Source organism: Crocodylus siamensis, chromosome 5 (genome assembly GCF_052110815.1).
Source record: "Crocodylus siamensis isolate JL-2025a chromosome 5, ASM5211081v1, whole genome shotgun sequence".
Classification (NCBI taxonomy): Eukaryota; Metazoa; Chordata; order Crocodylia; family Crocodylidae; genus Crocodylus; species Crocodylus siamensis.
Genome location: NC_143399.1, coordinates 170,165,048 through 170,184,544, shown reverse-complemented (window position 1 = coordinate 170,184,544; position 19,497 = coordinate 170,165,048). Strand labels below are relative to the sequence as shown.

Below are 19,497 nucleotides of genomic sequence, written 5' to 3'. Positions count from 1 at the left end.
TTCATCCTATTTCAGACCTTTTTTCTAATTATCTAAAATGTCTGCTATTCTACCCAGCGGGGTGGAATGCATAGATTTACTTGGTATGTTTTCAGTTCCATCCTGCAAGTCATGAATGAAAATACTGAACAGTACTAGAATTAAGACAGACCTCTGAAGAACCCCACTTAATACCTCATCCCAGTCTGAACCTGAGCTATTGATTTTGAGCATGGGTTTTCAGAAGCATTGGGTGTTGGTTGCAGCCAAGGCTGGGGATTTTCACTGGGGTGTGCCAATGCTTCTGCTGGCACTTAAAACCAGAGGTTCTTGGCTAGGGGGTCTTGCCCCTCTGCTGAGGGTCAGAATGCTTGCGTTACCTGTGGTCATGAAGGAATTTTATCCCATGGTCAGAGTGGTACAGACTGTGGAGGTTATTGTCTTCCTCTGTAGTGGGAAGTGTGGCCTCCTTCCTGGGATTTCTTCATCCTATTTTAAGTACCTTTGCAGCAGCAAGATGTTGGCTGCCATGGTCCCCCTGCTTTACCAGGGTCCTGTATTTTATGTTGTGTCTGGTTGACTCTAGTTTTGCTAGGAGCTTAGACAATGGATTTGTATAGGATGGCTTGTATAAGAATGATCCTGCCTCAGGCAGGGAGTTGTACTAGATTAAGAGTTTCTCAACCCATGGTTCACAACCCAAAAGAGGGTTGCAAGAATACATGAAAGGGTCATGAACAAACTTTAAAAATGGATTCTTGTATAATGGAGAAAAATATGAGAAATGGTGGGTTTTTCCCCCATGCCCCACACCCCTCTCCCTGCCCCACTCGCTGGGGCCTGGTTGTAGGGGGCAGTGGGTCAGGAGTGAGGGGCACCAAGAGGGCCAGGGGCCTGTTTTCTACTTAAACTATTTACTGTGTTGGGACTGGCCATTGATGCTTACACATGGGTCCTGGTAGAAAAGAAGCTGAGAACCACTGGACTAGATGACCTATGGAGGTCTCTTCCAGCTCTACTTCTTTATGATTCTACGGTTATCCAACTACTTATGTAATGATTTTGTCTGGACCAAAAGGTTACTACGAGAAATGGAATTTCTCAGTTCATTTTTTTAAATTTCTCTCAATTAAATGAAAAATCAGTACAGCTGCCTTTACTTTAGCTCATGTCGCTTTCACTGACATTAAAACTAAAGAAATCTGTTGTTTTAAAAACAAAGTTTGTTCTCTGTTTAATAATCAAAACTAGGGTTGGCAAGCTGGTCTATTGGCCAGTCAAATATTGTCAACTGAGTGGTCGACTACATTTTTTTTGACCAATTAAGAATTATAGCAATTTTACAAAAAAAACTTTTTTTGTAGTTTCCTTGATAGAAATATGATTTTTTATTGTTTTTTGACACATTTCTTAATGGAAAAAGGTGCTTTTTCTTTGTATTATTTGGACCTATCAGTAATCTTTTACGATTTTTGACCAATATTTGATTGGTCAATTGACCAAACTTTATTTGACTGGTCAAATACCCAACCCTAATTAAAACAATATTTCTATTGCTCTGGTATTTTGTAATAAGTTGTTTCCATATTGTGTGACTATGAAATTAGTCTTAATTAATTAATCTTCTGAAATTAAAACAATATGAGGTTTCTCATGATTAGTAGCATTGGTCCACTCTCCATGGTAGTTGAAATGATACTTTAATTCATTTTAGGCAATGAGGTAGATAAACTAAGAACAACCATAATGACATCTATCCCCTCAAACCACTTAGATATCTCAACCCATACCTATTTTGAAACAACCTCTTTCTACACAACCTCACTACACAATCTCTTTCTCCTCCCCATAACTTTGGGAAATGGAAACAGCAATGCAAACTCACTTGTAATTATTGTAGTTACAGTTGCCAATCCATGTAAGACACACAAAGTTGTAATTTCTTCACAAAATAATATCACATACGTCATTTATTCAAATATAAAGATGCCCCTGAATGTAAGTGAGCTCCCAATAATTAGAGTCTATATATTAAAAAGGTATAAATTTGTTATATTTTTCCATATAGAATCTAACTATTGGACATTTGCCTTGAACATGTCCCCCTCCCACTGCATAAAAAATACATCTGAAATCAATCATGCTGTTTTCAGGCTTGACTTACATTTTCTGAATGCTTATTGGTTGCAATATTGTGTAAATCCTTCAGTAAGGAAAAAACATAGTGTTTCCCTGAAATATTATAGAGACCTAAGAAAAGTCACAGCACTAGTTTGAAATGGTGAGTCTCTTTCAAAGGAGAAAGGATATAAGAGAATAGATCTAGCTGGGAAATAAGCATAAATGTGGATAAAAGAGGGTAAATGATCAACTAGAAGTAAATAAGAAAACTGTACATACAGTGTATTATTCAGCTAACAAACAGGATTTTATAGAGAAACTACCTCATTAGGTTTCTTAATCTACATATTTCTCAAAATAGGACAATCAAAACAAACATTAGTTTGAAGCAATGAATATTCCACACAGCATATTTTCTCCCCCTTAGAATTCCAGTTAAATATGTTTTATTTTTACTGTACACAATATGCATTGGACATTTCTTATAACAGACTTCCAATACTTAACTAAATTTTGTCATTGCTTACCTGTTTGGTATGCACTATAAAGCTCATTTTGTTTTCCAGACTGTGGATTTGAAAACAGGTATCTCCATCTCCTAACTGCCACATAAAGCAACCGTATTTTAGACTGATGAGTAAAGCCTACATTGAAAAGGAGAAAATTATAAGAATTTAAAATATTATCTGAGTTATAATCTGAATTTTCCACAGTTCATTTAAATGAGATTCTGACACTTAGGATACAGGATATGCAGTAGGAACTTTTAAAATGGTCAACTGATAAACTAGATGTATTGATTGTAAATACATCCAAGATTTTAACTCAATGCTTTGATATGAAATGATCACCAGTATATAGAAGTTAAGGGGACGGATAACGTTTACTAGGTAAACTGCCTGTAAAAATGTCTAAACGCACCTTAGTTTCCATATTGAGGAGATGCAAGCCTTTTATGTTTACTCCTACATACACTCTGATGACTTTATGACTGCTTGAACTTGCTTTTGTGAACACTTGTCCTGTGAAAAAAGCTGCTCCATAGGTAGGAATTTCCCAGCAGTTCTGTAAGAACATGCGCTGTAGGTGATGCATCTCTTTACTTACACCTTCACTGGTACTGAGACTCTAGAATTATAGCAGCAAAGAGTGAAAAACATTGTTAATGAGGTTACTTTTGCTATATGGTTTTTTCCAAGAGGGTAAAGTTGTAGTTAAGATTCTTAAAGCACTTTTTATGGCAAAGGTACTCATAGTTTCATAGTTGGTAGGGTCGGAAGGGACCTGAGCAGATCATCAAATCCGACCCCTGCCATGGCAGGAAAGAGTACTGGGATCAAACGACCTGGGCAAGGTCTTCATCTAGCCTCCTCTTAAAGACCCTCAGAGTAGGAGCCAGCACCACTTCTCTTAGAAGTTGGTTCCAGATCCTAGCCGCCCTGACAGTGAAGTAGCGCCTCCTGATGTCTAGTCTGAATCTACTCTGTCAGCTTGTGACCATTATTTTTAGTCACCCCTGGTACTGCTCAGGTGAACAGGGACTCCCCCAGTGCCTGCTGGTCCCCTCTGACTAGTTTGTAAATGGCCACTAGATCCCTCAACCTTCTCTTGTGGAGGCTGAATGGGTTCAGGTCCCTTAGCCTCTCCTTGTAGGCCCTGCCCTGCTGCCCCCTGATCATGCAGGTGGCCCTCCTCTGGACCCTCTTGATGCTGTCCACATCCCTCCTGAAGTGCAGCGCCCAGAACTGGATGCAGTACTCCAACTGCAGCCTGACCAGTGTTGCATAGAGGGGGAGGATCACCTCCTTGGACCTGCATGAGATGCATCTATGGATGAGACTGCACTTGAACTAAGGGACAGATTAACAAAAGGATCTAATGAACCTAAAATGGGACCTAGGTGGAATTTAGGGTATGTCTATATGGCATACGGCAGCACTAAGTAGAGATACTCAAGTAATTTTGGAACCGGAAGTGGCAATGTGACATCGCACCTGAGTTGGTAAAACTGCTTCTTAGTACCTCAGTTGCAGTGATACACTGACATGCTATACTGCTATGTATTCTGGAGCTGATGCCAACAGGGATAGCTCAGGCATTCTCTGCACAGTGCTGTCTTGCATCATACAGGTATATCCTACGTTCAACCTAACACTTAAGTCTTTTTGTACAGACATACCCTTAGGGGCCTAAGTTCAAGACTGTGACCTCAAAACTCTCATTAACTCCATAGGCACTTCAAGTTAATGTTGACATGCAGCTAATATTAAGCTATATTCAGTTTTTATGATGTTTGTATGAAACACTGTATTCAGTAATAAAAAAACTGTCAGTGGGATAAGGGGTCAGGAGCCTTCTCACCAGACAAGAACTGTTTGCATAACAGAGTTTTGGCATGTAAATAAATCAGCGAGGGAGGTGGCACAACTCTTTCCAGTTTTGTATGTTAATATTGCTACTCTGCACAATAGTAGCAGAATGTGCCTGAAAAATAATGGAGCATTTTTAAACAGGATTCCCAGAAATTGGTGAATTAATGTTAATGTTCTTACCTTGTATTCATGGAGTATCCTGTTTGTCCAGTGAGGAGCCTTACTTTTTAGTTTGGTGAGAGGCACTATGGATTTAAGGTTTTCTTCACTGGAAAAAAGAGCCCAAATATTACCTATTGTTCCTTACTGACCCAAATATGGGACAAAGCACAGTATCCAATACCCCAGTACATTACAAATATTGAGGTAAATATTAGCTCTCTGTGTTGCCTCAGCAGCTGAAAAAATTTCTTAAAAGGACAACTGACATCTTCCACAAGAGAGGAATTTTCAGGTAATGCTGAACCAGCACAGTGGATTTTCTTTTTACCCATTCTTAATCACCTGCATTGTGGATGGTGCAGGGCCAGGAGATGTTATGGATGGGATACATAGGCACTTCATCTGAGTCCAGGCCAGTACAAAGTCTCCATCAGAGATTTTAATTATATTGGGGCCATTTCAACCCCTGGATGGACCATATTCATGCAAACAAAAATGTCACTTAGGGTTAGGGTGACCATATGTCCTGTTTTAGCCAGGACAGTTCTGGATTTCAGAGACTGGTCCTGGACAGCTGTTGGAAAATATAATGGGCATCCCAGAAACACAGGGGTGCAGGACGCAGTCTGGCCACGAGTCAAAGCTCAATATTTGGTCTATTAACTTCAAAATATTACAGGTGACATGAAAGCAAGATGGCTGATGCAACACATTTGCAAGGACAGATCTTTTGATAAATACATTAAATTGTTCCAGATCAAGCCCAGAAAAACTTAAAGCATAAATAACAAAAATTATTCCTGTCTTACAAAAACAGTAAGACAACACAAAATTTAATGGAAACAAATTTTAGAGGTACTATTCACAGGAGTATGGAATTGCAGGGACAAGCTCCAGGTTTCACAACTATGTTCATCTAAAGCTGCCCCAGCTGACAGGGTTTTGTTCTGAGTTGTCAGGAGCTCATGGTTTCTTGTATGATGAGCTCAAAAGTTGAAAGGCTACTTCACCAATCCACTAAAACCACAGCTCAAGATCAAAAGAAAATAAATGGGAAAGAATAACAAGAGTTAAATATACCCCTAGAATCAATGCATGAAATTACCTAACATATTTTTTCTTTTGAATTGTAACATTCTCACTGGAAAACACTGAATTCTTAAGTCTTGTGAACTAGATGGAAATGATATACTTTCAGTCCTAGACACAAAGTATTTGATGCACAACTATTATTGTTATGGGAATTAAATGATTAGACAGTGATGCATAGTTCTAAAACATACTCCAGATACTGGATGTCAGGCATGGGTTTTAATCAACTAGCCAGTATCTCACAGGTAAAATTTACTTGGGAATAAATGAAACAGTTTAGAACTTGTCTGAAAAACATGTCATCTTAAAAACAAAATCATAGCAGTCACTTACTTCAGAAAACCCTGTTTGTGTTTCTTACTCTCATAATTTCCATAGACTATTTGTAGCAGCAGACTTGCCAGGGTGATCAGCTTGGCATCCGGTGATGTATAGAAGCCTTTCAGCAAATTATATCTGGCTTCATCAAACAGGATAAGGATAGCCAGTGGATCCTCAATCTATTTAAAAAAAATAAAAGTTTTAAATGTTTTTATTACATTTACTTTCTGTTTACAAACTAGGTATATATTTGCTGCTTCGACAATGGAAGAAAAAGATGTAACCCTTATTAAAATGAAATATGTGCTTTAGTAGTATTTTCTCTTACAACAGAACAAAAACCATGGTTCACCTATACTGATTACAAATATTTCCAATATCTGTAAATTATAAATCCATACTGATTCAACACTTTAATTTACAACTGAATGGCACACTATTCAAAATCAAATTTATTGCTGAATACCAACATCAAACCTATAAATTCCAACAAGTTTTACATAATCAAGCAATCTTTTTTTTCCACTCTCTAGTACCTCTTTAGGAACAAACTGTACTACTGTTAGTCATTTTCAGTAGACTGTTAGTCATTTTGACTACATTTATCAATGCAAGATAAATGTATTAATATGAGTAACAGTGACAAAATTTGGCCATTACAAAATGAAGAGGAAGGGAGAAAAACTTCATTGATTAGCGCAGGTTCTAATTCAGGAGGACTGAAATATTGGTTGATTGCTGCCTATATTTTAATTATATTTAATCTTTCCAATTGCTAGGGAGTGCACTTTAACAAGTTTTCCCTCTAGTGGAAAAACAGCAATTTATGAGGAACCAATGTTTATAGGAATTTCCTTATTGCTAATTTATTTATTTGGAATGCAAGTGTTTTCTGTAATTAAGAAAACGAAGTAAAGTCAATCTTAAAATGTTAAATAGTTAAAAGGGTTATTCTACTGTTGTCCTGGATCCAACTCCTATCACAGTCCATGGAAGTTTATCCTTTGACTTCAGAAGGAATTGGACTGACCTTCTGCACACAAGCAGAAAAACAAAGCATGTAAACTGACTTTTCCCATTATGCTTAAAAATATTTTTCTTTCATATTTAATACAGTCGAATTCATGAGTTCTGAACCTGGCAGTTGTCATTTCTTTCTACGTCTTTGGTTTCAGATGGAAAAATAGTTCCAAATTTATTTCTATTCTAATACAGGGTAACAAGTTGTGAAATGTGCTTGATCTGAACCAAAAGGCCAACTAGTGATTAATAATTAATATACTGCCTGTTGATAAGAGGATTCTGTTTCTGATCCTGTATTTGATATTAGGACATCTAATGCAGACCTTTTTTTCAATTTCCAAAGGAAGTCTCACATCTCTTCTCAAGAAAAGCTGTGGGGTTTCCCTTTGAGGATCCAAGTTGGTCAGTTCAGTGAGTATTTCAGGCCAGTCACGAACATGTTGCAAAGGTTTGTGATATGGCTTCAGCTGGAGATCTGGAAAAACAACAGCTTTTTAATTTTTTTCACAAATAAAAAACAATAGATTCAAGGACAGATGTACAAATGAATGCTGTATCAAGATGCCTGAATTTGAGAACTTACGTGTGTCAACCAAAAATATGGGTGTTTTGACTTGCCATAAAATAAAAAGCCATAAACCTGGATTTACTGACATTTATCACAGCATTAATTCAAGAAATGCATTCAAACTTGGCTTATGTTCAGCTTTTCTAAAGTGAAATGAAATTCTTTTAAAAAATAAACTTAAAAATTTTAATTGGTTAATGAAGTGCATAGGCAGTACTTAAAATTACATGCAAAGGTCCTGTGGTAGGAAGTGCCACCCAAACACCACATCAAATAAAATATTTCAAATAATTTTCCTTTACTGATTTTCCTATTTCTTTTAGAAGTGTTTATGGCATTTCCAGTATCTAATCTGTTAAATCACAAGGTAGGGAACTACATTCACTACTAGGTTTTGGATGCTTACCAGACTATTATTTTCAGACCAAACTGTCCCTTCTCTATTTTCTGTGAAGTATAATTCTGACATGCTGCAGTCACTACATTTTTCTGCTCGGCCACCCACATGGAGGCTGACTAGATTCTTGTGCCAGCTTGTCCACAGCTTGTTTTGTTCAGCCAACTTGACTTGTCCATCCTGCTTCCCCTTACGATGGCTACATTGTTTACCTACCCTTCTAAGCTCTTCACATTTTATCGTTCCCCTCGCTACAATTATTCATTCTAATTCTTCTCAAGTTGTTGTTGAACTTTCCATGTTCAAAACCCACTAAAATAAAAGTATTATAATTAGATAAAATTTTCTTTTAATATTTTTATTATATTGCTTGATTTCACCCGTAGTTGCTTAAACAGAAAATGAGAACTAGAAAGTGATTTCTCCAAGCATTTTGGCTTAAACTGTACTATGTAATTAATATTATACAGTTTTGCTCTTCTAAGACACCGAGATTCTTGGTCAAAGTTTGAAATTTTGAATCTTTCATAGAATTACTTGTTTGTACCAAATCGTTTATTAAATCAGTGATCCATCCCTGTCTATACAGCAAAACACTTCAATATTCTGGGTAAAATAATGTGAAACACATGCACAGAAATAAAGGAAAGGGGCAATCATCAATCTTCATCGCTCAACCAGGTTCTCTCTATTGCAGTGTTTCCCGACTGATGTGCTGTGCCACACTGGTGTGCTCAGAGCCATGTCCAGGTATCCTGTGGAATTTTGGGCTGGAGCCATACCCCCAGCCTGCTGCCACTGTGGACAGACAGAGATGGAGGACATGGATCCAGCCAGTTATTTGCATTTGAGCACTGTGTTCAGCCACGCCCCCCCCAACCCCTCCCACTCTGCATTCAGCTGTTGTGTTGCGGGATGGGAGACGCCCAGAACTATGCCACCAGAACCAAAAGGTTGGGAAACAATGCTCTGTTGCATGGACTTCTGCATTTAGATATGAATGTTTGGTGGCGGTAGCTGTAGGGTGCAACATGGAGTTAAAGTGATGAAGCTGGGAGAAACCGGACACACAGAAAACCTGTACAAAACAATTTCAGCTATAAACACGGTTAGAAAAGATACAACAACAACAACAACAACAACAACAAAACAGTAAGCACAAAAACAATAATAATACCACCATCACAGGAGTCTTGATACTTATGCTGTATTCTTAATGCAAGGCTTCTGTATTAACACTACTACAAGCAATATGTCAAGCCTAACATGAAGCAGTTAAAATCAGGGTGTTAGTATCTCATTTATTTGTAATTACAAGTTAGCTCCTCAGCTACCTCATCACAGTAATAGTGTTAATCTTATTATTTTTAAATAAATCTTTTTTTCTATCTGGTCTGAAAGAGGTGGCATGAGTGTTGTTAAAGAAAAAGTATTATAAAACTTGGCTATATCTCATACTTCAATTTAAGAGGAGTTTTAAACTGTATAAAAAAACTACTAGCATTATTTTCCTTCCTATCACTTAACATTTTGTGTCAAAACCTCCCCTGCCAAATATATCTAAACATTGGCAAGGGATACAAAAAACAATTTTAGCATACAATTCTGCACAATAAATTTAGACAATTTAGACCTAATCAAATAAACAAAGGTAATCTATTTCACCTTGGTTGCACATTTAAATAAGGTAAATATGACATGTATGCAATATGGGACACTAGTGAGAACTTTAACCACTTGCTCATGTTAGTATTACGCAGAAAGGGGAGTAAGTTTCAGCTGCAGTCTTTGGATGGGTTCACCATCTTCCCATAGTGAAATAAATAAGTTACAGGGGCCACACAGCAGAAGATTCTTACTCTGTATCCCAGTAGACCTAACTTGAGGGCAACCAAAGTTCAGGGAGTTGAATAGAGTTAAGAAGGAAACAGAGAGGCTTTTCACAGTCTCCCAGACAGATGTCCTAGGAACACAGTCCTTGCAAGGAGAAGCGTATAGGAGCTGAAAGCCAGTTCACTGGAGGAAAGCCACAGAAAAAGGGAAGAAAGTGACACACCTTACCTCTGAGACAGAAGAATGGAGAACTGAGATTTGAAGGAAGTGGATAGTGTTACCTGTCAGCTCTGTGTTCTGGGGAACCCTGGAGCAGTACCCAGCCTGTCTGACTCATGAAGGACTCCTTCCCCCAAGCCTCTACCTGAATCAGAACTGATCAGAAGAAGGACTTACAAAAGCCAATGAAGATGCAGTGAGAGACGCTCAGAAACCCTTCGGAAAAGGGTGTCAGGATTGAGACAACTCCCCTAGTCCCATTTGTATCACAGATGGGAAAGGCAGGCACCTCCATTAGCATTCAGAATGGAAAACAGAGATTCCAAGGCATGGACTGCACTAAACTCTGGGACCAGAGAAGCAGGGGAGCACTGCATGATGGGGAATCTCTGCTCCAAATGCTAATCAACCCATGTCTGCACACACCCAGCTCAGCATTTATCAGACCAACTGTGGTGACAACTCCTTTATTGGTACCCAAAACAATGAATCTTCCTATTTATACTGAGATCCCTCACAATAATGCCACCTGTCAAGTACAAATTGGCAACAGTGCCGCATGCACACATCCTTGCCTGTGCCCCATCCAGATCACTCGAAACCCCCACTCGTGAGAAACTAACTTTGAATTAAATATAAAGCCTGGTACCATGACAACGTAGTCGTCAAAGAAAGATACCGGTGCCCAAAGTAACTAAAACGTAACTAATAGTGCAGTCTCAAATTAGCTAACTCAACTGAAACTGTAAGATCAGACTGAAGTGCCGCACTCGCCCTCTTGTGACCAAACAGGCTCAGTACCACACAAATGAAAACAAACCCCACCATCCTGACGGCTGGGATGACAGGAGGGAAAAGCCTGTGTTGAAACCCGAGCAGCCGTTTGTAGTCATGACTGGCTAACACAGAGTAAAACCAGGTAAGAAAAGTTATAAAAACTCTCTCCGTCCTTTGTTTGGGGAGATCGCCATTCCACCATAACTTGAGCCAGACTTGATGTTACCCCCCAGGGCCGATCACCCCAGTGTCTCCTGCTGAACAATCCCCTCCAGCATAATTCCCCGTGTTCTCTGGAGCGTCTCGTTTCGATTCTTGTACTGTATCGCGTAACGTGCACCCGTTTGTAACCGCCTGAACCGCAACTCAAGACGCATGCCTGGCCTCTCCTCTAGCCATCTCATCAAGGGCAGTGAGTAAATAAACTTTCTTTTGCTTGAAACCGTTACGTTTCCGACCCTTCCTCCTCCTGTAAATCCAGATCAGTAATGAACCGGAGGGCGCTGTATAGCCGCTCTCTGTGTGCGGGACACCACCCATAGCCAAGAGTGATCAGTTCCTCTTATCCAGCATATGAGGCATCGTTTACTGATAAACAAACATTGTGTTCTCCCTTGAGCCATTGTTGTTTCCCTACAAAAACCCCTACCCAAGCTCAAGTTTCTGTCTGGTGCTCAGATTCAAAACCCTGCACCAGTTCCACTTTCCTGCCTGGAACACCTCCACTGATCGTGCTGTGGGCTCTGCCTGTCTGCAAGCTCCAACAAACACCTAGGAACCTCAACCAGTTCAAGCTTTGCTGAGTGGTGAGACCTGAACTCTCTCTCTCTCTCTCTCTCTCTCTAAGACCACTTTCTAAACCTCAGACTTGGTTTAATCCCTCTCTCTCCCTTACTCAAGGCACAGCTTTCTAAACCTGACTTTTGCTGATCAAACTTGAGCTAGATTTCCCAAAATACCCAAATGAAACTGCAATATTGTAACTGCTTTGTTTGTTTGTCTCTCCTTCTAAGGCTATTACTATTAGTGTCATTATAAGTTTCATATACCTGGCAATAAAATACTTTTATGGTCAAGCTGGTTGCCATACTCTTTCTGAACCTCATTTACTCTTCCTTCTTCTCAACCACCCCATTTGCTCTGCAGCAATGCTTCTTTTACCGAAGCCAAAGATCCCTGTAAAGCCCAAAAATCCTGTGGTGTTTGCTCATCACAATTGGGACAAGAAATTGGGAAGTGCTGAGCTAGGGCATATGAGGGTGTCAGTCTGTTAATGCTGATTGACCCAGCCCAGCTCAGACGTACTCTGTTCCCGTGCTGAGTCTGGGGCATATAAGGATATCAGCTGGAAGTGCTGAGTAACCTAGCCTGACTCAGATGTGCTCTGTTAACCTGGGTGCTTGTGTCAGACTGCATTTTATTGCTGCCCTGCTGAACTGAGTCCATGCCATGTGAGGGTGTCAGCTGGAAGTGCTAAGTAACCCAGCCTGACTCAGATGCGCGCTGTTAACGTGTGTGTGTGTTCAATTGATTCAGTGGTTAGAAGAATGCAGCCCCATTGAAACTAAACCCTGCAAGGTAGCTCCATTGCAGGTGAGGAGTTGCAGAAGGGAGAGATAGACTACCATATAGAAACACAAGTAGCACACTGATAGAATTACAGAGACCCCAGAAATGTACTCCTAATAAATGAGTACACCTAAAGTGACAGGCAAATCTGGTAACAATAGGCTCTGGCAGGAAATCCCAGGACAGCAAAAGCACCCATTTATACATTACATGTGATACATTAGCATTACTGTAAGGTTATTTTATTTTGCTCAAATAATACAGGTTAACAAACTTGCTTCTTATACATTATAAACACACAAGCATATATATATGTAATGCATAACCATATCATATATACATACACACACGCACGCATGTGTGTGCATGCACGTGTGTCTCTGTGTAATATATGAGGCAAGTTTGTTAACCTGTATTACCTGCATTATAACCTGTTTTTATAAATATATTAAAAAATTATGCATTTATTATAGATAAAATTATATGAAAAGGCTGGAACAGACCATGAGATCATCTAGTCCAACCTCCTGTTCAAGGCAGGATAATCCCTGATTAAATCATCCCAGCCAAATGTCTGTCTAACCCAGCCAAGTGTCTATGAAGAGCTGGAGTTATGCTAACCTGTATTATTTGAGAAAAATAAAACTGAAGCCTGTAAAAAAGGAATGGAAATCCTGTGGGTCCTGAACTTTCTTCTGGTGCTAGTTCACTGGCTACCAGGATGAATTAAAACATGCTAAAGAACAGAAAATGTGCAGCAGCTCCATTGATCTCAGCAGCTGAAAACTCTAGATGGCATCCAAGACAGTTTTCACACAAGAGATGTAAGAGATGGTACTATGGACCTCCAAGATATCCCTGGGTGTACAATTCATCCATTTTTCTTCAAATGAGAACTTTTATTTTTAATGGTCTGTAACCAAACATGACAGGCCCCAAGTATAAGATCCTTCCTCATGTCTTATGTTTTTGTGACAAGGTTTTTAGCAGAATTTGCAGGTTCACTGGAATCTGACGTGGCTGCCTTGTGAGCACTTCTGCTAGGACCTCAAACTCTTGACCTCTGGGTTTCCAGCAGCTCGCTGTAGTGTACACACCACTGGAGCACAGTAAGTGTAAGGTATTGTAAAAAAACAAATTTTCAAAGATTTTTTTTAAGCTGTAAATGGAAAAAGTAAGTAAGTATTTCACTGCATTCATCCTCACCACAAAAAGAGGGAAAAAGAACAAACTCAAGAACCAAATATAGCCTAGCCCCAGTGCTTCACTTGACCAAAAAACAAATCACTACTTTTCTCAACTGTCCCTCTGACCTATAGCAAGGTAGACTCATGTAAGTTTCAAACATTTTATGAACAACTCGTGCACAGGAAAATAAATATACAGTGTGAATTCATAGATTTCATAGTTTCAAAGACATTAGGGCTGGAAGGGACCTCAGAAAATCATTGAGTCCAGCCCCCCGCCCAAAGGGCAGGAAGTCAGCTGGGGTCATAGGATCCCAGCAAGATAAGCGTCCAGACCTTGGGGTCTCGGAGAATAAAGAAATTCTTCCTTATGTCGAGCCTAAAATGGTCTTGTAGTAGTTTAGGACCGTTTGACCTCGTCATCCCTTGGGGCGCTCTGGTGAACAAACGTTCCCCCAGGTACTGGTGGTCACCCCTGATAAACCTATAGGTGGCCATCAGATCACCCCTGAGCCTGCACTTTTCCAGGCTAAAGAGCCCCATGGCTCTCAGCCTCTCATCATAAGGTCTGCTTTCCTGACCTCTGATCATGTGTGTGGCTCTTCTCTGGACTCTCTCAAGCTTCTCCACATCCTTTTTGAATTGTGGAGCCCAGAACGGGATGCAATACTCCAGCTGCGGCCTGACCAAGGCCGAGTACAGGGGGAGAACGACATCCTGGGATTTGCTTGAGAAGCATCTATGGATGCAAGCCAGCTTTTTGGTCACTTTACTAGCCACATCATCACATTGCAGGCTTATGTTCATCTCGTGGTCAATGATGACCCCCAAGTCTCTTTATTCCGTAGTGCTAGCCAGCGTAGCACTGCCGAACCTATAAGGATGCTGCAGGGTTTTTTTTTCCCCAAGGTGGAGAACCTTGCATTTTTCAGTGTTAAATACCATCAGGTTCTTGTCCGCCCATTTGCTGAGCCTGTCCAGGTCAGCCTGAATCACCTGCCTGTCTTCTGGCATGGATACTTTACCCCAGAGTTTGGTATCATCGGTGAACTTCGCCAGTCCACTTCTGACTCCAATGTCCACATCATTAATGAAGATGTTGAACAATATGGGTCCAAGGACAGAGGCTTGAGGGACTCCTGGTCACAAGACACCATGATGAGTGACTTCTATCAATTACTACCCTCTGGGTCCTACTGCAGAGCCAATTCCCCAGCCAGTGGATCATGGTGGACCCAAGGCCACAATTGGCCACGTTCACTAAGAGGTGATCATGGGATACCAGATCGAAGGCTTTTTTGAAGTCAAGATATATGACATCAATCTCTTCTCCCTTGTCCAGGTGATCGGTCACCTGGTCGTAGAAGGAAATGAGATTGGTCAAGCAAGACCTACCCGCAACAAACCTGTGCTGGCTATCCCTTAGGATGCTGGCATTGGCAAGTCCATTAAGGATGGCCTCTTTAATAAACTTTTCTAAGATCTTCCCCGGGATAGAAGTCAGGCTGATCGGCCTATAGTTAGCCGGATCCACTTTCCTCCCTTTCTTGAAGATCAGCACCACATTGGCCTTCTTCCAGTCTTTGGGCACTACACCAGAGCGCTGGGAGTTTTCAAAGATCCAAAATGAATGCCAAAAGCAAGCTATCAAGGTTCTACTGTCTGGTCTACCAGCCTTATTAGTATCCTTTTTTCTATTCTTTCTATTTATACAAGAAATCTTTAATGCCACAAGTTTATACTACCTTAGTACTTACTGAGATTTTCAGAACAGATCCAGATAGTGAAGTACTGCTGAGTTTCTTGAGATAGACGCATTCCCTCCATTATCTGCTGTACAGTGGTATTGTTTCCATGTTTCAACTCAACAGAACGATATGATCCATCCATTCGATAAATCCGCACCTTTTCATACTGTCAAAATATATAAAAACAATATTAAAATAATTTAAATAAATAAAGACTAAGTTAAAATCCTATTTTTCTATTGCTAACCACCTTACAAACAATTTAAAATCCAATTTAGAAGTACTTGCATTACAGAAAGAACATTGTAGAGTTTGTTGACATTCATCTTGTATCAGAATATATTATTCACAAATCATTTACAGCCGTGTGAATGTGTTTTAAAACAGCACAAAAGCAGATTGTATATTGATACATGAAACTGGGCATAAAGAAAAAGCACCGTTAGTGATGGAAATTTGCGGTATGTCTTATACCTCTATAATAATTTAAAGCTTAAATTTTAAAATCTTAACCGTATCTATAATCTCATGGGTACAAGCTGGAAATATTTTAAAAGACAAATGCATGATTTGTCTACATTTATAGTAAAAAGTGTGCAGAGAGTAGGTCAAGTATTGTGACTATAGGTGGACCCATTACTCTCCTCAGTTTTCACTCTTTATACATGTGCTAAGACTTAACCATATGAGTACTACATTGTATAGAAAATAAAATACAGGCTTATTTATGGCTTCCTTCAGCAGTTTGGCTGTTTCTTCCCACTCATTTTGTTTGTTCTCTTCACAGACATTCAGTGGAGACCTTCCTTGTTGATCAGTAATATGCTACAAATGTGAACAGAAAAACTGATGTCATTCATAGTTCTCACTCTAGATAAGGAAACATTAATGAGTTCAGGATATTCTAATTAAAATCCTTCCTTGTTCATAGGGCTTAGATACTGAATATTTAAATACTTTTCATTAATCATGCTTTCCTTTTCATGTTAACAATTATTAGCAACCTGTGTATGGTTCCAGGAAAAAAAACAAACCTGGTGCCACCTTATTATAACTATGACTAGTGAATACATGGACTTATCCTGGTTCACCTCTTCTCGTCTATTCCTTGTCCTTTTTGATATTAGGCTCTTTGTGACAGGCACCAATTCTTTATATATTTGCAGAGCACTTAAATCAATAGTACTTACCCTTACTGGAGCCTACTAGCACTAATGCAATCACTATTAACTAGACAAGTAAAGAAAATATATAATACAAACAAAAATATATATTACAGGATGAGTAATATACAGCTTATAACAAATAAGAACACTACGAAAAGAGACAGTGAAAGCTTAGACTAAAATATCTAGTGAAACCCAGTTAAAATACTGCTGACATGAGGCAAAAATTAATTGGTTTGCGCGTGTAGGGGAAAATTTTGAGATCAAGTATAATCATCAAAGAGAACAGCAGTAGTGAATTGGATTAACCAGTATTTGAGTGCATAAATGTACCTATTTTTTTTAAAAGAGTAAAGTAATATTATCTATTAAGAAAATAAATATCTACACCTTGGAGACTGGATACACATAATATACGAGTGTGTGCTTTGATTACAATTAGAAAGTACTACATGTGTAATTAGCCGGATGTGTAGATCGGGCTAATTAAGTGGATCCTGCTAACTACAGGCCCATCAGCCTGACTTCTATCCTGGGGAAGGTCCTGGAAAACATTATCAAAGAGGTCACCCTTAACAGACTAGCTGAAGGCAATATCCTGAGAGATACCCAGCATGGGTTTGTTGCGGGTAGGTCTTGCCTGACCAATCTTATTTCCTTTTATGACCAGGTGACCCATCATCTGGACAAGGGGGAAGAAATCGACGTTGTATATCTTGACTTTAAAAAAAGCCTTTAATCTGGTATCCCACGATCACCTCTTGGCTAAACTGGCTAACTGCAGCCTCGACCTCACCACAATCCGCCGGCTGGGGAATTGGCTCCGCAGTAGGACCCAGAGGGTGGTGGTCGATAGGAGCCAATCATCTTTGTGCGCTGTGACCAGCGGGGTCTCTCAAGGCTCTGTCCTAGGGCCTATACTATTTAACATCTTCATCAATGATGTGGACATTGGTATCAGAAGCGGACTGGCCAAGTTTGCCGATGACACCAAACTCTGGGGTAAAGCATCCACACCTGAGGACAGGAGAGTGATCCAGGCGGATTCTGACAGGCTCAGGAAATGGGCAGATGAGAACCTGATGGTGTTCAGCACTGAAAAATGAAAGGTTCTCCACCTCGGGAGGAAAAACGTGCAGCATCCTTATAAGCTTGGCAGTGCTACGCTGGTTAGTACTACAGATGAAAGGGACTTGGGGGTCATGATTGACCACAAGATGAATATGAGCCTTCAATGTGATGCTGCAGCCAGTAAAGCAAGCAAAATACTGGCTTGCATCATAGATGCTTCTCAAGTAAATCTTGGGACATCATTCTCCCCTTGTACTCGACCTTGGTGAGGCCGCAGCTGGAGTAGTGCATCCAGTTTTGGGCTCCGCAATTCAAAAAAGATGTGAAGAAGCTTGAGAGGGTGCAGAGGAGAGCCACACGCATATTCAGAGGTCAGGAAAACAGACCTTACGATGAGAGGCTGAGAGCCATGGGGCTCTTCAGCCCGGAAAAAGCGCAGGCTCAGGGGTGATCTGGTGGCCACCTATACATTTTTCAGGGGTGCTCATCAGGATCTGGGGGAATGTCTGTTCACCAGAGCACCCAATGGGGTGACAAGATCAAATGGTCACAAACTCCGCCGTGACCATTTCAGGCTGGACATAAGAAAGAACTTCTTCACTGTCCGAGCCCCCAAGTTTTGGAATAGAGGCGGTTCAAGCACCCACTTTGAATGCCTTCAAGACGCATTTGGATGCTTATCTTGCTGGGATCCTATGATCCCTGCTGACTTCCTGCCCTTGGGGCAGGAGGCTGGACTCGATGATCCTCCGGGGTCCCTTCCAGCCCAAATGTTTATGAAATCTATGAAAGGAGGCTTACTCTGTCAATTTCAGGATGATTTAGAAGGATTTGCACTATTTCAGCGTGCCCTCCTCCGGCAGCAAAATGAAGAGGAGAACTAAGTTGTCCATTGAGTAGGTTTGGATTGCATTTCCCTTTCTCCAACAGCATTCGAGTGGCTTCAACTTTTCCATACCTACAAATAAATTAAAATCACAGTGGATAAAACAAAAACATATTTCAAGTAAAGTCTACTTCAAATGTTCTCAGAGATGTACCTGAAATCATGTAGTTGGTCCAATGAAAGATAACACCCAAAAACATTTTTGCATCTCACAAAAAACAGAGTTGTTTTCGGAAGAGATTTTAGATCAGGATATGGGACTGCAAATTTTTGTTTTTCTTTTCTGAATAAACCTGCTCATTATTAAGGACTATGTCGTTTGGTAGGTAGGGGAATTGAGATGTAAATGTTTCATATGCTAAAAATATATTAAATAGCTGTTTCACTTTTCACAAAAATTAATCTCTGGACTAATAAAATATATAAAGATAATTATCCAAAGGACTAAAAAAATACTAATCACGTGAAAAAATGAAAGTGGTTGCAATGATAATTTTGACAAACCTAACCATATCAGTGACTGCATAGTCATTGCCAAGTTAATGAGAGGCACTCTAGAAATACCATATAAAAATAAAATGAAATGATAAAAATAATGGAACATTTCAGATGTTCATTATTTCAAATTTTCCTTCCTTCTTTGTATTTTTAAATGGAAAAAAGCAGTTAAATAACAAACAACTTTTTGCATTTTTGTAATACTAAGGTTAAGTTTACCCAGAAGTCACTGCAGCTCTGACTGTAGCACAGCATACTACATATATGCACGTTAACTTTAACTTTACACTGGTAAAACTCTAGTCTGCTGTTAATATATAGTCACAGCAGCACAGACCCCTGTAGGCAAAATCTACACAAGTAGCAGAGCAATAGTCTGCGACTGTAAATACTCTGTGGGCATGCCCTAAGAGTTCTGAAGTACAACAGCGAAATTAGTTTCTTCACTTCCAAATAATAAAAAGGAATGATTAGATTAAAGACAAAACAAATGAACATGTTTTCACTT

The 19,497-nt window shown here is 39.7% G+C and overlaps 1 protein-coding gene across 6 annotated transcripts in view; it reads right to left on the bottom strand.

The window, feature by feature from the left end:
- The window catches only part of KRIT1 (KRIT1 ankyrin repeat containing), a 42,975-nt gene that overhangs the window by 2,175 nt on the left and 21,303 nt on the right, over nt 1-19,497 (bottom strand). For all 6 annotated transcript variants that reach the window (XM_090047062.1, XM_090047066.1, XM_090047061.1 and 3 more), the window contains exons 11-18: nt 18,407-18,563; nt 16,086-16,193; nt 15,378-15,534; nt 7,394-7,545; nt 6,060-6,226; nt 4,653-4,740; nt 3,022-3,228; nt 2,628-2,744 (exon numbers count right to left, since the gene is read on the bottom strand). In XM_090047062.1, the coding sequence (XP_089903188.1) occupies nt 2,628-2,744; nt 3,022-3,228; nt 4,653-4,740; nt 6,060-6,226; nt 7,394-7,545; nt 15,378-15,534; nt 16,086-16,193; nt 18,407-18,563 (1,153 nt within the window). The remainder of the gene's footprint in view (nt 1-2,627; nt 2,745-3,021; nt 3,229-4,652; nt 4,741-6,059; nt 6,227-7,393; nt 7,546-15,377; nt 15,535-16,085; nt 16,194-18,406; nt 18,564-19,497) is intronic.